At 37.8% G+C, this 14,713-nt stretch overlaps 1 protein-coding gene across 2 annotated transcripts in view; it reads left to right on the top strand.

Annotated features, from left to right (window-relative positions):
- The first annotated feature begins 11,925 nt into the window (after nucleotides 1–11,925).
- The window catches only part of LOC148997546 (NLR family CARD domain-containing protein 3-like), a 53,911-nt gene continuing 51,123 nt past the window's right edge, over nucleotides 11,926–14,713 (top strand). For both annotated transcript variants that reach the window (XM_089122518.1, XM_089122523.1), the window contains exons 1-4: nucleotides 11,926–12,046; nucleotides 13,275–13,370; nucleotides 13,527–13,640; nucleotides 13,932–14,027. In XM_089122518.1, coding sequence (XP_088978644.1) covers nucleotides 13,321–13,370; nucleotides 13,527–13,640; nucleotides 13,932–14,027 — 260 coding nt within the window. In that variant the 5' untranslated portion in view covers nucleotides 11,926–12,046; nucleotides 13,275–13,320. The remainder of the gene's footprint in view (nucleotides 12,047–13,274; nucleotides 13,371–13,526; nucleotides 13,641–13,931; nucleotides 14,028–14,713) is intronic.

Below are 14,713 nucleotides of genomic sequence, written 5' to 3'. Positions count from 1 at the left end.
GGGGTCCGGTTCGTGGGGAAATTTTTCCCCCGATCACGTGACCAGTCCAGAAGTGGAGGTGGTGGTGAGGGGTGGTGGTGGGTGGTAAGAGGAGGGGAGACCGTGGGAATTTCCCACGGTGTACGTACAGTTCATAAGCGGGAGGGGTGGGAGGGGTAAAAGGGGCGGGGCTTATTTTTATGAGGGGCAATAAACCTGTCAGTTTGATGGGTTATGCCGCACAACCTCTCTCTCACATACTCATACTTGAGGTAGAAAAAAAATCCATATTTTATTAATATAACCAAACTGAGGGGAAATAATGTAATTTGGTACAGAATATATGTTATTTATATTGCCAAAACGTAATATGAAATTTTGAAAGGTTAAAACATTTAGGTTTTTTTAACAGGCTACTAAAATAAAATACATATATCTCCACATCATATACTAGTTGTCCCTCAGTTTCTCCCAGTAATTATATATTTAAATGCTTATTTCTATGAGTACTTCTGTAGTTTAAAGGGTTAGTTCAGTATTTTACACTTAAAGCCCTGTTTTAAGATCGTTTCTGATGAAATAGAACGGTTAAGATTGAAATTTGGACAAATGCTGCTGTCCTGAGAATTTTAGTGTGTGTGTTAGCACCCTCCACCTACACAATGGTTGTCTATGTGCACTGGAACAATCATTCATAAAACGCTTTAAACTTTAGTTTACTAAGACGTGAAACTCACCGAGGGGTCTGGGGTGTTCACTGATATGCTCACAAAAAAATCACTGCAAAAGATGCTTTCCAACTGGTTTTATTGTAGTTTTTGCAAAAACAGTATTGCAGTAGACATACAATTTAAAAGAAAAGAAACACAACAAATTAAATGTATTTTGCTATTACATTATATCTTCATACAAAAATAAAAACTTTTGCAACTAAAAAGTGCAAAATGCCAAGCTTTGGCCAGCTTTCAAATACATTTAATTTAAGTTTAAAATGAAACTTAAATAAAAAGCTTTTATATTTAGCTTTAAAGTGCTGTAGTCAGATCAAACAAACAATCATGCTAAATGAAGAACTTAACCACCAGTCAACCTGGTACTTCATACTCTTGTGGTGCGCGCACAGTCTTCACTCGGACGCACTCTTCAATCTATCGCCGTATCGCAGATGAAATCACAAAATAAAATGCACATAAATGTGTCCCTGCTTGATATAGACTGTAACCACTGATGAACATATTCGGTTTTGATGAGAGAGAGGAAAAAACTATATGAGTGCAGATTATAACCTGCAACTTCTGACATGCTTGGCAAAACATCTAGCACTAGTCCATTTAAGAACTCAAACAAAATATGCAGATCGATGGATTCATTTACGGGTTGAGCAGAGAGGCTGCACAGTTTGACCAGCGGGCAGCGGCCGCACACCAGTCCGTCGGATGCTGTTGCTAAGAACTTACAATTTATCACTACTATCAGACCAGCCCTCACGGCGCCTCAACTCTACGAGTCTCCCGATTGCCACTCCGCCCCTGCACGCCATTACAAAATATAATATGGTGGGCCGTTATCGGCGTTAACTTGCTGCGTTAAAGTGAGACTCTTATCGAGCAATAAAAAATATTGCCGTTAATCTATTCTCAAAGTTGGGTTGGGAGCTGGGTCTATACTATACAAGCTTTGATGACTTTTACCTTGATATTTTAGCGCAGATGTATACCTAGCCGAATTGCACTGTAAGGGGCATTTAATACCAATCTGATTATCCAGACATTAGGAAAAGATCAGTCAATGCATTTTATATTTAATATGAGGGAAATACACATCTGTAACGGACGTGACCCAAAAAAAAAAAAAAACCTTTAGGTGTACAAAAAGTAATAATACCCATCAGTTGAAGAAAGGTTGGCTCTCCACGGAACATAAAATATTAATTTTGTATTATTTTTTATGTACACATTTATGAGGGAAAAACGATGTTATGTGACAGTTCCCCGTTACGGACTTGACCACTCTGAAAGCGGCACTGAAAGACTGTTTTAAAACTTTCACATTAAACATAAAGCACAAAGCCTTTCATTAAGTTGAATTTCGTTTTGTATTAATTGTATGTTAATTTTTAATCAATGTTTCATCAACCAATTGCCTGGATTTAATAAATAAGAAATAAATATAGCAGACAATAGATAATCACGACACGGAGGCGTCAGCGCATGAACTGAAGCTCGTCTTGTGAGTCATAAATGAACCGAAACACAGTGGATAAGGCAGGCCTACTTGTCTCAGGAGTACAATGGGTGCCATGAGGTGCGACTGTATAATGTAGAGAATAATTATGAAAATGGAGAGAAAATATAAATCGGGTGCATTAAAAGGAAAAGAACGAGATAGTCTTTGTGTTTTATTAACATAAGCTTACTTGGCTCAACAAGTGACACTTTATTACATATGGTAGCAGAGAGCCCCATGATGAAGATTCTAGCTCCGCCTCTGCTCATCTTACAAACTACCTGCAAGGTTATTTATTTGGGTATCATACATATTCTGAATGCCTTCAATGCCTGAATGCCTTCATGAATTCAAATGAGCCATTTTAATCTAGATTAATTCCAAGATTATTGTGAGATTAATCTAGATTAAAAAAAAAATCTATGCCCACCACTAAGGCATAAAAAAAAAAAATGTTCAATTCCAGTCTCCGACCGACCCTGTCAATTTATGTGCGACCCAAATTTATTTTATGAGCTTGGGGAAGAAATAATACAAATTAAGTAAATACACAAATAAAACCTTTGAGGCAAACTAGAATTTATGTTTTTGTACAACACCGTATTTGTATAGCCTGTTGTCTCCAGCAATGCTAACAAAAACGAGGCACCCACAGGCGTTAACACATCGTTGTTGTCATGTAGATGCACTGTTGCGCTTGTGACAGCATGAACTGAACCAGCAGAGAGAGAGAGAGAGAGTCCCGTCTCACAACTAAGTCTTGCTCTCTCTCCCTCGCACATATTAATCAAAATAAATCAAGACGATGGCAAGGTCGGAAGACTAAAGTTTCATGTGGATCATTCGGAGATTTATTTTTTTCCTGAATTACTGCTGGGTGGGAATATACGTTGCCTTATCTTCTCTGAAAAGCACTCCACACATTCAGCTGACATATAAACCACACTTTAAATAAACGAAAAAAATATCCAGTGATGAAATGTTTTCTGTGATGACACAAATCTTGTGGGATGTCCAGACCGCCGGGATAATATCACAACGCGCTCATGTCCGATAATGACACGTCCAATTCGCAAACTGACTCATTTGAACCAATTCATTTTAATGAATGGTTAAAGCAACTAATCTTCCCTACACTGAACTCACGAGACGTCTGAATCGGTGTATAACTAATCGATAACACTTTACAATAAGGCAACCCTGTTTGCCCCCCGCGCACACATTTAAAATCAGCTTGTGTGTGTGTAACATGCTGGGACACACAAGGTGGTAGTACATGTACAGGTAGGCTATGTTATTGAAAAAACAGAGTAGCGTATCCATCGCTAATGTAAAGTAAAATAAAAAAAAAATAAAAAATATTTTCCTTTCTATCCCTTGCTGCCACTGGAGAAAAAAAACAAGAAAAACCTACCAACCCATGACCTCAACTGACATCCAACTGACATCCAACCGTAACCAAACTTTTTTAAAAAAAATGTTATGCCTAATATATATATATATATATATATATATATATATATATATATATATATATATATATATATGAATCTTTTTTTCTGGAATTCTATTAATCGATTTTCAATCGGTAAAGCTTGAATTGCGATACAAATGTGAATCAGTTTTTGTGCACACCCCTAATATTAAGTGTCCCCAATTAAGAAAGACAGAGGCAACACTGAGAACCTAAACTCTATCAGGTGACATAAATAGAGAAAATATCCTATAGATATAACAGCTTTACACAAATATTTTTTCAAACATGCTTCATTTTGTCTTGGAAATTTGTCACTGTATAAAAAACACTATTGTTGAGGAAATTGTAGTTTTTAAAGGTAAATGTTAGTTTAACTCGGACTCTTTGCTGTATATGCTGTTTATGTAAAAAATAAGTGGAAAATTTCATTAATATTAGTATATAGAAAATGTATTGTATGTGTTCAATCTAATTCTGTGTTGTGACTTTATTGTAGGTTAAATCATTGTAACTTAACAGACAAAAGCTGTTCAGCTCTGGCTGCAGTTCTTGGATCAGACACCAATCTGAAAGAGCTGAACATGAACAATAATAATCTGCGGGATTCAGGAGTGAAGCTGCTCTGCACTGGACTGAAGAATATAAAGTGTAAATTGGAGATACTGAGGTAAGTTGAGCCACAGGAGTCACATGACTAGAGTGAGCTCTTGACGGCCCATAAAGTCATTAAAGTTTCAATTATAAGTTTATCAAGCGACGAGACTACTTTTTCTGCGAAAAAAACATGAATAACGACTTTATTCGACTATTCCAATACTTCCTTATGGGCGCATGCACGAGAACTGAGATGAGGACGTTCTCCTTCGACTACTTCTTGTTACCGGCTGCTCACGCCCCCACCAGGGGAGAAAAACAATCCAACCGTCTCCATTGATTTGCATTGCGAGAGGCTGCCTCCTTGTCATTTATGACTTATAACAAAAAACAAAACAATGTTTAAAAGCTTTTGTGAGACAAGGAGTACAGCAAACAAGCCAAATAACCCAGAAATTGTTTTTTTTAAGCTGATGGCTACTACTCTGAGAAGCACGCCCATAATTCATAATTTAACCTGAATCTATTTTATCTGAAATTCTGTACGTTGATTTATTTTATTTTTTTGTATCTGAATTTGTGAGCATTGAAAAATATTCATCGAAATTCAGGTTTTTAAAATGGAAATTTTCATAGGCCTGTTTAAAGGTGCAGTGTGGGATTTTTAGCGACATCTAGCGGTTCGGTTGCGAGTTTGCACTAAGGGCTTAGCCCACTGCTCACCCCTCCCTTTCGAAGAAGCCATTGTTTCTGTACCACAGTCCAGTATAAACCACATCATGGATGCAGTTTACAAAGCCATAGTCAGGTGAGGATCAAGGGTTTTAATATATAATTTAATATAATAATAGTGATCAGCTGATTGTCTCACAAACATAACCAGCAGCACATTTCTCCCCACATAGCAAACCCATCATACAGCGAGGGAGAAGAACCACATGAAACTATGCAACTTTATATTTTTTCTAACAGGGTAGTAAAAGTTTAGCTGGCTAATTTGAGCTGTTACTGTGGCTGAACTGGTTAAAGCATAAAGCCTTGTTTAAACTCGACGCGTCCGCATGAGCCCAAAGGTGCGCACGGCAAAAATGACATGATTGTAACAGCGTGCGCATTTCCGCATCCCATAGACACCATAAACTACACACAATAGGCTTTTTCTCTGATTTTGAAAACTCTTCGTGATCGACTTAGATCTCTTACAAGATCGACGGGTTAGTGATTCCTGTAACATACTGTTTTCCGATCAATGACATGAGTACTAATCAGCTGTCTTACGAACATAACAGCACATTTATCCCCACATAACAAACCCATAACACAGCGAGGGAGAAAGTTACATGAAACAATCCCAACTACATATTTTACACTACTCACAAGGGAAAAGTCACTACTCAGAGTTTATGGCTAGTTTCTAGCTTTCTGCTGCTTCTCTTTCAAGGTAGTGGCGAAACGCATTCTGTAGCACTGTTTGTTCACGTTCGGCTACGGTAGAAAGATGACGTCACAATATGGCGACCTTCATAGGAGGGGATTCCCGCGGTTATGGAAATATAAATGTCTCATTCTAAGGTAATAAAAACATTACGGTTTATTAAGTAAGTTCTTTATACACCACTGAAAACATAGTTATGGATGTCATATTGCATTTCTTTTACAGTTTTTCTCAATTGTTTACACACAAATTCTGGTACTTGAGACACAATGACCACAACATGTAACTCATTCACCAACCCCCTGAACCAATTCTGATGAACAACAAGCACAATTCCTGCTTTACACTCAAATTGCAGCTCTAAAACACACTTTTTTCAAAACACTACACACAAATTCTCTGTATTTGGCACAATTTTCATGCAGAAAATCTCTTCTTTTCACGAGGAACACACTACCATTCAAATATTCACACTGACTCGTCACATGGACAAACACACGTCTCACAGTTTTACAATTAGCAATCAGAGCTTTAGCATAAAATACCAAAACCGAAGAGAGGATGCAGCATAGATTTTTACTGTAACAGCATAAACATTTTTTTCTGTTGTTTTGTATGTAGACCACTGTATGTGCAACTTTGTGTTGATTGGGGAGTATGAAATGTGCGATCTATTTCCCATTGATTTTGTGGGAAAAATACAGTAAAATATATTTGTTACCGTGTATTTCTGGGTATAAAAACAATATTCTCAAATATTTTACAACACACTTATGTATGTAATGTCTGTAGTAAGTGTAACCCTGAACAAAAAAGGCCCAAGTCATTATGATGAATGGAGAAGAAGTGTTTTACATTAGCCGCGTTTCCACTGCCGGGCTAGGGCTGGGCCAGAGCTAACAGCGAGCCGAGCCGAGCTAGTGGCCTCGGGCCTCAAGCACCGGTCTTGCGTTTCCACTGCCGGGCCAGTAGCCCCACAGCGCTGCCCCAGACCCCACCCCTAACACGCCTTTCTGGATCAAACGTCATAAAACCCAACCCATTTCAGCGGGTATTATGAATTCATTTATTTTTTAAATTAGGAAGATAGCATGTATATTATTAACTCACCTGCCGTAGTGGCTGCAATAGTGTCACGAGACCAGTACAGGCGATTCTCCATTTCAAGCAGCGATTTTTTGCGCGATATAACAGGCTGCGGGCACGTTTTCAAGTTATTCATTAACCGTTAACCGAGGCCCATCGGTTAATACTCGGTGCATAGTGTGCGCGCCGCAACCTCGAGATACAGAGTTAATTAAGAGTTAATTAATTTTAACACCTTTAATAACTGATTGGACCCCATTTGAAACGAAATTAATTTATAGAAATAAAACGCAGCAAGTACGGAGCAGTTAAAGCCGCATTTCCATCACCCTTCAAACTGAAATTGCCAATTGAAAATAAGCAAAACGTCCATTTCACAAAAACTCCGTGTGCAAATAATAATAATAATAATAACCATCATCATCATTATTGTAACATTTTATTAGGCTGCATATGTAGAAGACGCCTTTATCCAAAAAAGGAACAGAGCACAAATAAACACAATATTTTTGACAAATATCAGCGCATATTCAGTGGAGCACGCACTGATGGCTGCGAGACGCCCATGTGAACAGTTTCATTGCATTTCTTTCAGTGGAAACAACTTAAAATACTCTTTAATTTCTGGTCATACAGAAAATAATAATACATTATTCGCAAATAAATTTATTTATAACAAGAAAACGTTGTGCTTTAACAATTAATCAAGGCGCGCTTCATGATCTCCGTGAACTGAAGCGCGAGACCTGAAACAGCCACCGCACTCGAATTTGTTCGTTTTAAATTGGACATTTAAAGCTTTAGTCTACAGGGGTTATATCCTTTGTAGATTAAAGCTTTAAATGTCCAATTTAAAACGAACAAATTCGAATCGAAAGCCAATATCTTCTATGTTTATGTAGCTTAGCCTAATTTCTCTCTAAATGTGCATCCGGAGATGGAGATATGTTTTTAGCCGAAAATCATTTAGAAAACAATAGTTTATTAATAAACAATTAATGCCTCGTTATTTTATATTATTTTATTATCAGACACATTTATTATAGCCTATAAATCACCCATAAATCCCCTTTCTGTACGGCTCTTCTCATTCAGCACTGCGGGGAAAATATCATTTCCAGGTTCTAATTTGGCCTCAGAAAACCAGTAAAATATATATTTTTTTCATATTAATTTGTCAAATATTTTAAATGTTTAAGGGGCAAAAAAATCAAACACATATCTGAAAATTCGTCGATATGTAGCTATATATTGTTGCGCAGCATTTGGCATAGGCCTACAGTTCAAATTAAAATGTTATGCAATTTTAAACGGTTAATCGGTTAAACATGGACACCCCTATGTGCATCTTGCTTCAGATCATAACGTTCCATAACACCGATAAACTCCGCCTTTTACCTTGAGCACGCCTCTAGCCCGAGCTGGCCCCCTCTGGCCCAAGGTATTCGACGGGCCAGAAATCCTGGCCGTTGGCCCTGAGGAAGCCCCGATCAAGCCCCGGAAGTGACAGTGGAAACGCGACTGGCCCTGGCACGCACTAGCACGGCCCGGCCCTGGCCCGGCAGTGGAAACGCGGCACATAGACTCAGACTCAGACACACAGACTCAGACACACAGACTCAGACACACAGACTCAGATACACTCAGACACACAGACTCAGACTCAGACATACCGATTCAGACACATAGACTCAGACTCAGACACACAGACTCAGACACACAGACTCAGACACACAGACTCAGACACACAGACAGACACACAGACTCAGACACACAGACAGACACAGACACGCACGCACACACTGACAGACACACAGACAGACACACACACACACACACACACACATTTTTGTTTTTAAATGGCACATATGAACTATGTTTGTTTAATTTGGCTGTATAAGAAATTGTGTTTAAATATAATTAATGATAAATTGCTATTTCCCTTTGCAATTTGACTGGCCCATTTTACCTGAACAGCTGGCCCATTTTACCTGAAACGGCTCATGCAAAAAAAACTCGGCACTTCTGATGTTTCAAGAACTGTAGGGCCTAAATTATTTTATTTTATTACAAAATTTCAACACAAATGTATCAAAAACAGTCATAATTAATCATAAAAACACATGGATACTGCAAATATGGTATTGTATTATTGTCCCAAACGTTTTACCAAAAAGTGGCCCAATTTAGCTGATATCACCTTATGCAGTGACTTTACTTACTGATGCATAAACGGTATTGAACGATTTTGAAAGAAAGAAAAAGGCGGCGAGACCACCTTCGAGCACCAACGCAGCGTTACTCTTAAGCGTACCTGCAACTTTTTGTTGCGTACCGCTACTTCTCACATGTAGCCGCTACTCTATACCACTGACAGAAAAAGCGTGACGGCCGTTTAACCCCTTCTTTACTGCGCACACCTGCGGCGCGTTACGGCTGCGAAACAGCAACCGGAGCTGATCGCGAGTTTAAACATTAGCTTGTGGTAAAAAATTGTCAATAAAATGTCACATCCGTTTAATTCTGCTACACTTAAAAATTAAGATATAACGGATTGCATCATTACTTTATTTTAACTGGTTTTCAAATGTTTAATTGGCAAACAAACTAACCTCATGCAAGCACACTTTTAACAAACCTGATTACAATAAATAAAACATAATCTCCCTATTTATTGTATTATTATTATTATTATTTCAGTGATTCTGACTACATGTTCTGAAAAAATTAATATTGCCAATATTAATTGTCAATAAAGACAAAAAAGACATTAAAGACACATGTGAAAAAAACGGTACATGCTGTCTTTAAATAAATGCACAAAAAATATATAAAAATCATGAAGCTGTCATTTTATGCATATTCATAAAGTCAAAGGGTTATCTAATAATGTGGTTTAAGTTTAAACGTTAGAAAAATAAATCAATTTTTAGACATTGCGCCATACCAAAAGTGGATGTTTCTGTACAATGAGCTGATAGTTTTGTGTATTATTTCTCCTAATCATATTTAGCACACCAAGCCTAATAAAAGGTGTTACAGAGGCAATCTTGCAGGATTTTTTTTTTCTGTCCACGTTACACAGGTTATAACTTTGCACACTTAGGAGTTCCTTTGTCTTCTACATTTGGCAAATAAATGTGAAAAATATACCTGGGGTATTTGTTAGTAATTTTGCTGGCTTTAAGTTTATAGAACAGATCATATTAGATGGGCACCTGCCTGCATGGAAGTCATATTGCAGTTTTGTGAACAATGCACAACGCATGACTCATAACTACCAAATTAGGAACAAAGCAAAACATGAACTTGGATGCAACCAGAATTTTATTAAACTGAATTAGATTAAGTACACTTTCTGCTTGAACTTACACTGTTTTTTCCGTCCATATTACATACGTTAAATTTTACATCAACTCAACTTTGATCAAAGTTTACAAATATAACATTGCCAGATTTATCCTGTCTTTCACACAGCTGTATCCCAGGTTGTCTCAGGATGTTAACCTGAGGACAATGGCTTTCTGCATGAAGATTGAATTTTGCAGGCTGTTGTCCTTGCAGTTAAGCCTAAACTGAGGAATCGCCCATAAAACATATTTAGGCCTATAATTACAAACTATGCGAGGTTATTTATTTGAGTATAGCACACGCCTGAATTCAAATGAGCCATTTTAATCTAGATTAATCTAGATAAAAAAAAAAATCTATGCCCACCTCTAATATATATATATACACACACACACACACATACATACATGTTTAAAAAAAAACACCATTATAACATCACATTAACTAATGCTTCATAATTCATACCCATAGGAGATAAAGTCTGAAGAGTGAAAATCCATAAAAGTTCACGTCTCAACAGGAGCAATTCAATGTCGCCCCCTCTAGCTGGCACATTCACTTCTTCAATCCCACAAAAGCATAAAGGGGAAACATCGTGATTACAGGCTAGAAAATGAGCTGCAACTGGATAATTTACATCTTTTCTTCTGATAGAGCTCTTATGTTCACTAATTCTTTGTTTTAATTGACGGGACTTTTTCCCCACATGACCTAACCCACAAGGACAACGGATCAAATAAACAACATAAGTAGAAACACAAGTAATCACAGATTTGATTGTGTATTTTTTGCCAGTTCTTGGATGACAAAAAAAGAAGTTTTAAATGTATTGTTGCTCTGAGCACAATTACCACACATTACCTCAACATTGCCCTTGGACAATGTAGAGTTGAGGAGGTCCACGAGACCGAAGAATAAGAGTCCAAGATATTTACAGGATTATGAGTTACAAAAGTTATCAAAGTGATATATGGTAAAGAGTAATGTAGATATCTATTATGTGTAAGCTACTGTTATCTGGGAAAGGGGGATGTAGTAAAATTAACAATTTTGTATCAACATAGTAATTGCCACTTTATCTAAAACATTCACACAACAACAACGTAGCTCACACGCTCTCGTGAACGCGCGTCTCTGTTTACGACCCCTCTCTCTCTTTCTCACGTCACACATTGAATGTGAAAGTAAGTTCTGTCGATGTTATCGATCATATTGTAAGTAGAATAAGATACTGCGCCTTTAAGATATACTCTGTGACTCCCGCACTCAGTCGACATGTGAAGCGCGAACTGTGAGCGCATGTATCCGTGCAAGCCCGTTTATACTGCTTTTATTTCTTTTTGGTAACGCAGTCGTTGTTGTTAGCGGTGTGAGTTGCGAGATGCCCATATGAGCGTGAGACGACGTTGATAATAAACCACGGTGGAATATCAGCTACGTCTTGAGTCTTTGCTTAACGTTACACCTGACTACAACCGTTTAGGTGAGCTATCCGTATCATTCTAAGTAAAAGCATTACAATATTAATATGGGGACGCGCGCGTGCACTAATTATTAAAATAAATGATTGACATGTCCCTTTTGTCTAGGCTATTCCTCAATTTAAATTAAGTCACAAATTGGCATTATAAAAATATTCTGCGTAGACCCACACATTGCATACTTTATTTAAGATGTGACGAATCTGTCGCTGTCTAACATCTTCTGGAAATCCAGGTAAAATTGTCGCGCCTGTAACACCTGTTCCGCCATTTTAAGCAGGAAAAACAGGAATTCGACACGGAAAACAAACAGAGCGTCAACTTGTTTATCAACGTTTAAGAAGAAACTTCCGTGTAGTTTTATAATGTTAAAGCTGGAGGATTTGAGATCCCGTATCTTGTAAAAGTTTGATCGAGGTGAGTGTTCGTGACTTCCTCATATGAATCTCTGGAGGACTTTTTACCTGATTTGATATGAAATCTTTATAAAGGGTTTCTTTTTATTTCAGGGTTTCTTTTTATTTCATGGTTTCTTTTGTTTATTGATGTTTGTGATTTAACAGACAAACGCCAACTAACTTTGATCTTTGATCGGATCAGTAGTTTCGTGAACGCGCGTCTCTCTCTCTCTCTCTCTCTCTCTCTCTCTCTCTCTCTCTCACTCACTCACACACACACACACACACACACACACACACACACACACACACACTCACACACACACACACACACACACACAGAGAGAGAGCGAGAGAGAGAAAGAGAAATTAAAAGTAAGTTCTCCTACCGCCATTTCGATATAATAATGATATACAGGAAAAAAACAAGACTAAAAAACAGACTGTTGCGTTTGTTTGTGTTTTTTTCATTTATAATTTTTTTATATTTAACTATTCAGTAACTTTATATAGATAAATGTGTATTTTAACATTCTCTATTTCTGCATTGTAATACTTTCTTTTTTAACCCTTAACAGGTCTTGAATTAAGTAAAGTAATTAAGTAAATTTGATAAAAAGGGGCAGGGTCTTTTAAAATAACTATTTACATCACTAATGATGTTGTACATCATTTACATCAGCTTTTTGCTCATTTTAGAAAACTGTTACTAACTAAAAAGTTTGAGTTATTTTACATCTGTTACTCTAACATTACAGCTATTTGGCCATTGTTATTTTTTACATTTTAATTTTTACATTCTTATATTTAGAATCTTTTTTTGTTTCTTCACATTTTTTACATTTTCTTTTTTTACCACACAGCAGATCTTTTAGTAACTTTAGATTTGAGGAAAACAGGTCGGGATGCACTGATCTGATGCTCCGCATCGGTATCGGCTCCGATACTGCCATTTTGGCGGATCGGGTATCGGTCGAGGCCGATCCAAATCCGATATTGTGCATATACTAGTTAAGCCCCACAAAAGTCACAAACACATCATAAATCATGATTCTTATTATCCACAACACATATTCTGGCTTCATAAAGTCCTGGTGTGGGGCCAGGGTGGGCCAAGCTTCTGATTGGGTGGGAGCCGGGCCTGGCTTCAGTTAACACAGTCACATGATCCTTTTTCTCACACACTCCAGAATTATTATGAAGGTTATTTAATCATTTAATATTGTGTGTGAATGATTCTTCATCAGAGTCAGTGGAGGAGATCAAACTCATCAGATTCTCCTGATCTTCATCATGGCTGATTCACAATCATCCAGAGATGGAGATTTCTCTCCAGGACACAGGTACTTTCAACTAACACTGTTAAATATTGTCTCGCATCTCAGAAAAAAGATTAGAACCAACACCCCCCCCCCACACACACACACCCACAAAGATCAAATAAACTTACAGAATCACAGTAATGTAGAGGATTAAACTGAATCTGTTCTCTGTTCCAGTTCAGTCCAGCAGAAGAGCTCAAACCCAGAGTCCAGCTGTGTGTCTATGAAGAGTGACTGGTCTATGGATCCGCCACTACAGTTTAAGAGTGGAGACAAACGGCCTAATCTCAGGTATATCATTTATATAAAAGATGTGCTTATAGTATTTGATTTTTTTTAAATGAAATGATTATTAATATACAGCAGTTTAATTATCTGGATATGAACCAATGAATTTTAAGTTGAAATCGTGTTAGTTTGAGTCTATTAATGATGATCATTGTGCTCTTGTGTAAAGCTCTATGTATTGTATTGTTAATACATTCACACACTGTAAAAGCTGTTGGTGTGTTACTCAGTTAATGACACAATTACATCAATATCAGTGTGTCTGATTCTTTACCCTCTTCATTCTGTTTTAAGGTCAAATCTTCCATCCAGGCCAGTTAAAAACAAAACTGTGTTCATGCCTGTGATTCAACCACAAGACTTTCATAAACGCATGTGTCCTGGTTTCAGGTAAAATGCAGGACTTGTTGCTGTTGATTAATTTTAAGAGCTTCAATTCACATCACACATCACCACTGATGGGCAGCAGCACGTTAGAAGTAACGCGTTACTGTAGTCTGATTTACTTTTTTCAAGTAACGAGTAAAGTAAGGGATTGCAATTGAAAAAAAAAACAGTAATTAGATTACCGTTACTTCCCCATAAACAGGCTGTGTTACTGCGTTAGATAACCGCGATTTTGTTCGAGACAGTGAGACTGTCTCGTGACACAAGTTGTGCGGGAATAACAATGATGTATGAGCGCCGCGACATCAGTGAGAGACGACTAGAGTGCGCGGGAGAGAGCAGCCGAGCTGTCAGCTCTCACACACGCTCACACGACACCCCCGATTTCTCGCGCTGAAGTGTCAATCCTGTCAGTCAAATGCCTGAAAGATGAGTTTATCTATAAATTGAACTGCTGAGCCATATTTGTGTTTGACTAGTTATACCGCAAATTAGTTAAAATCTCCCGGAATCTAGAGCGAGCGCGCATGCGAGACTGTGTTTCAAAGTCCAAACATTATAGCGCGCGCACAGCGAGGACAGCAAGAGAGAGACTTGCGGACTATGCAGAGAGCATCCTGATCTGGAAACAGGCCCCCCGTTGGAGAATGTCAAAATTCTACCTCAAATCTGAGCAAGCATGTCACGAG

Source organism: Pimephales promelas, chromosome 2 (genome assembly GCF_988280905.1).
Source record: "Pimephales promelas chromosome 2, fPimPro1.hap1.1, whole genome shotgun sequence".
NCBI classification, from domain to species: domain Eukaryota; kingdom Metazoa; phylum Chordata; class Actinopteri; order Cypriniformes; family Leuciscidae; genus Pimephales; species Pimephales promelas.
Note: the sequence above shows the minus strand (reverse complement) of the source record. Positions and strands in the feature narration are given on the sequence as shown.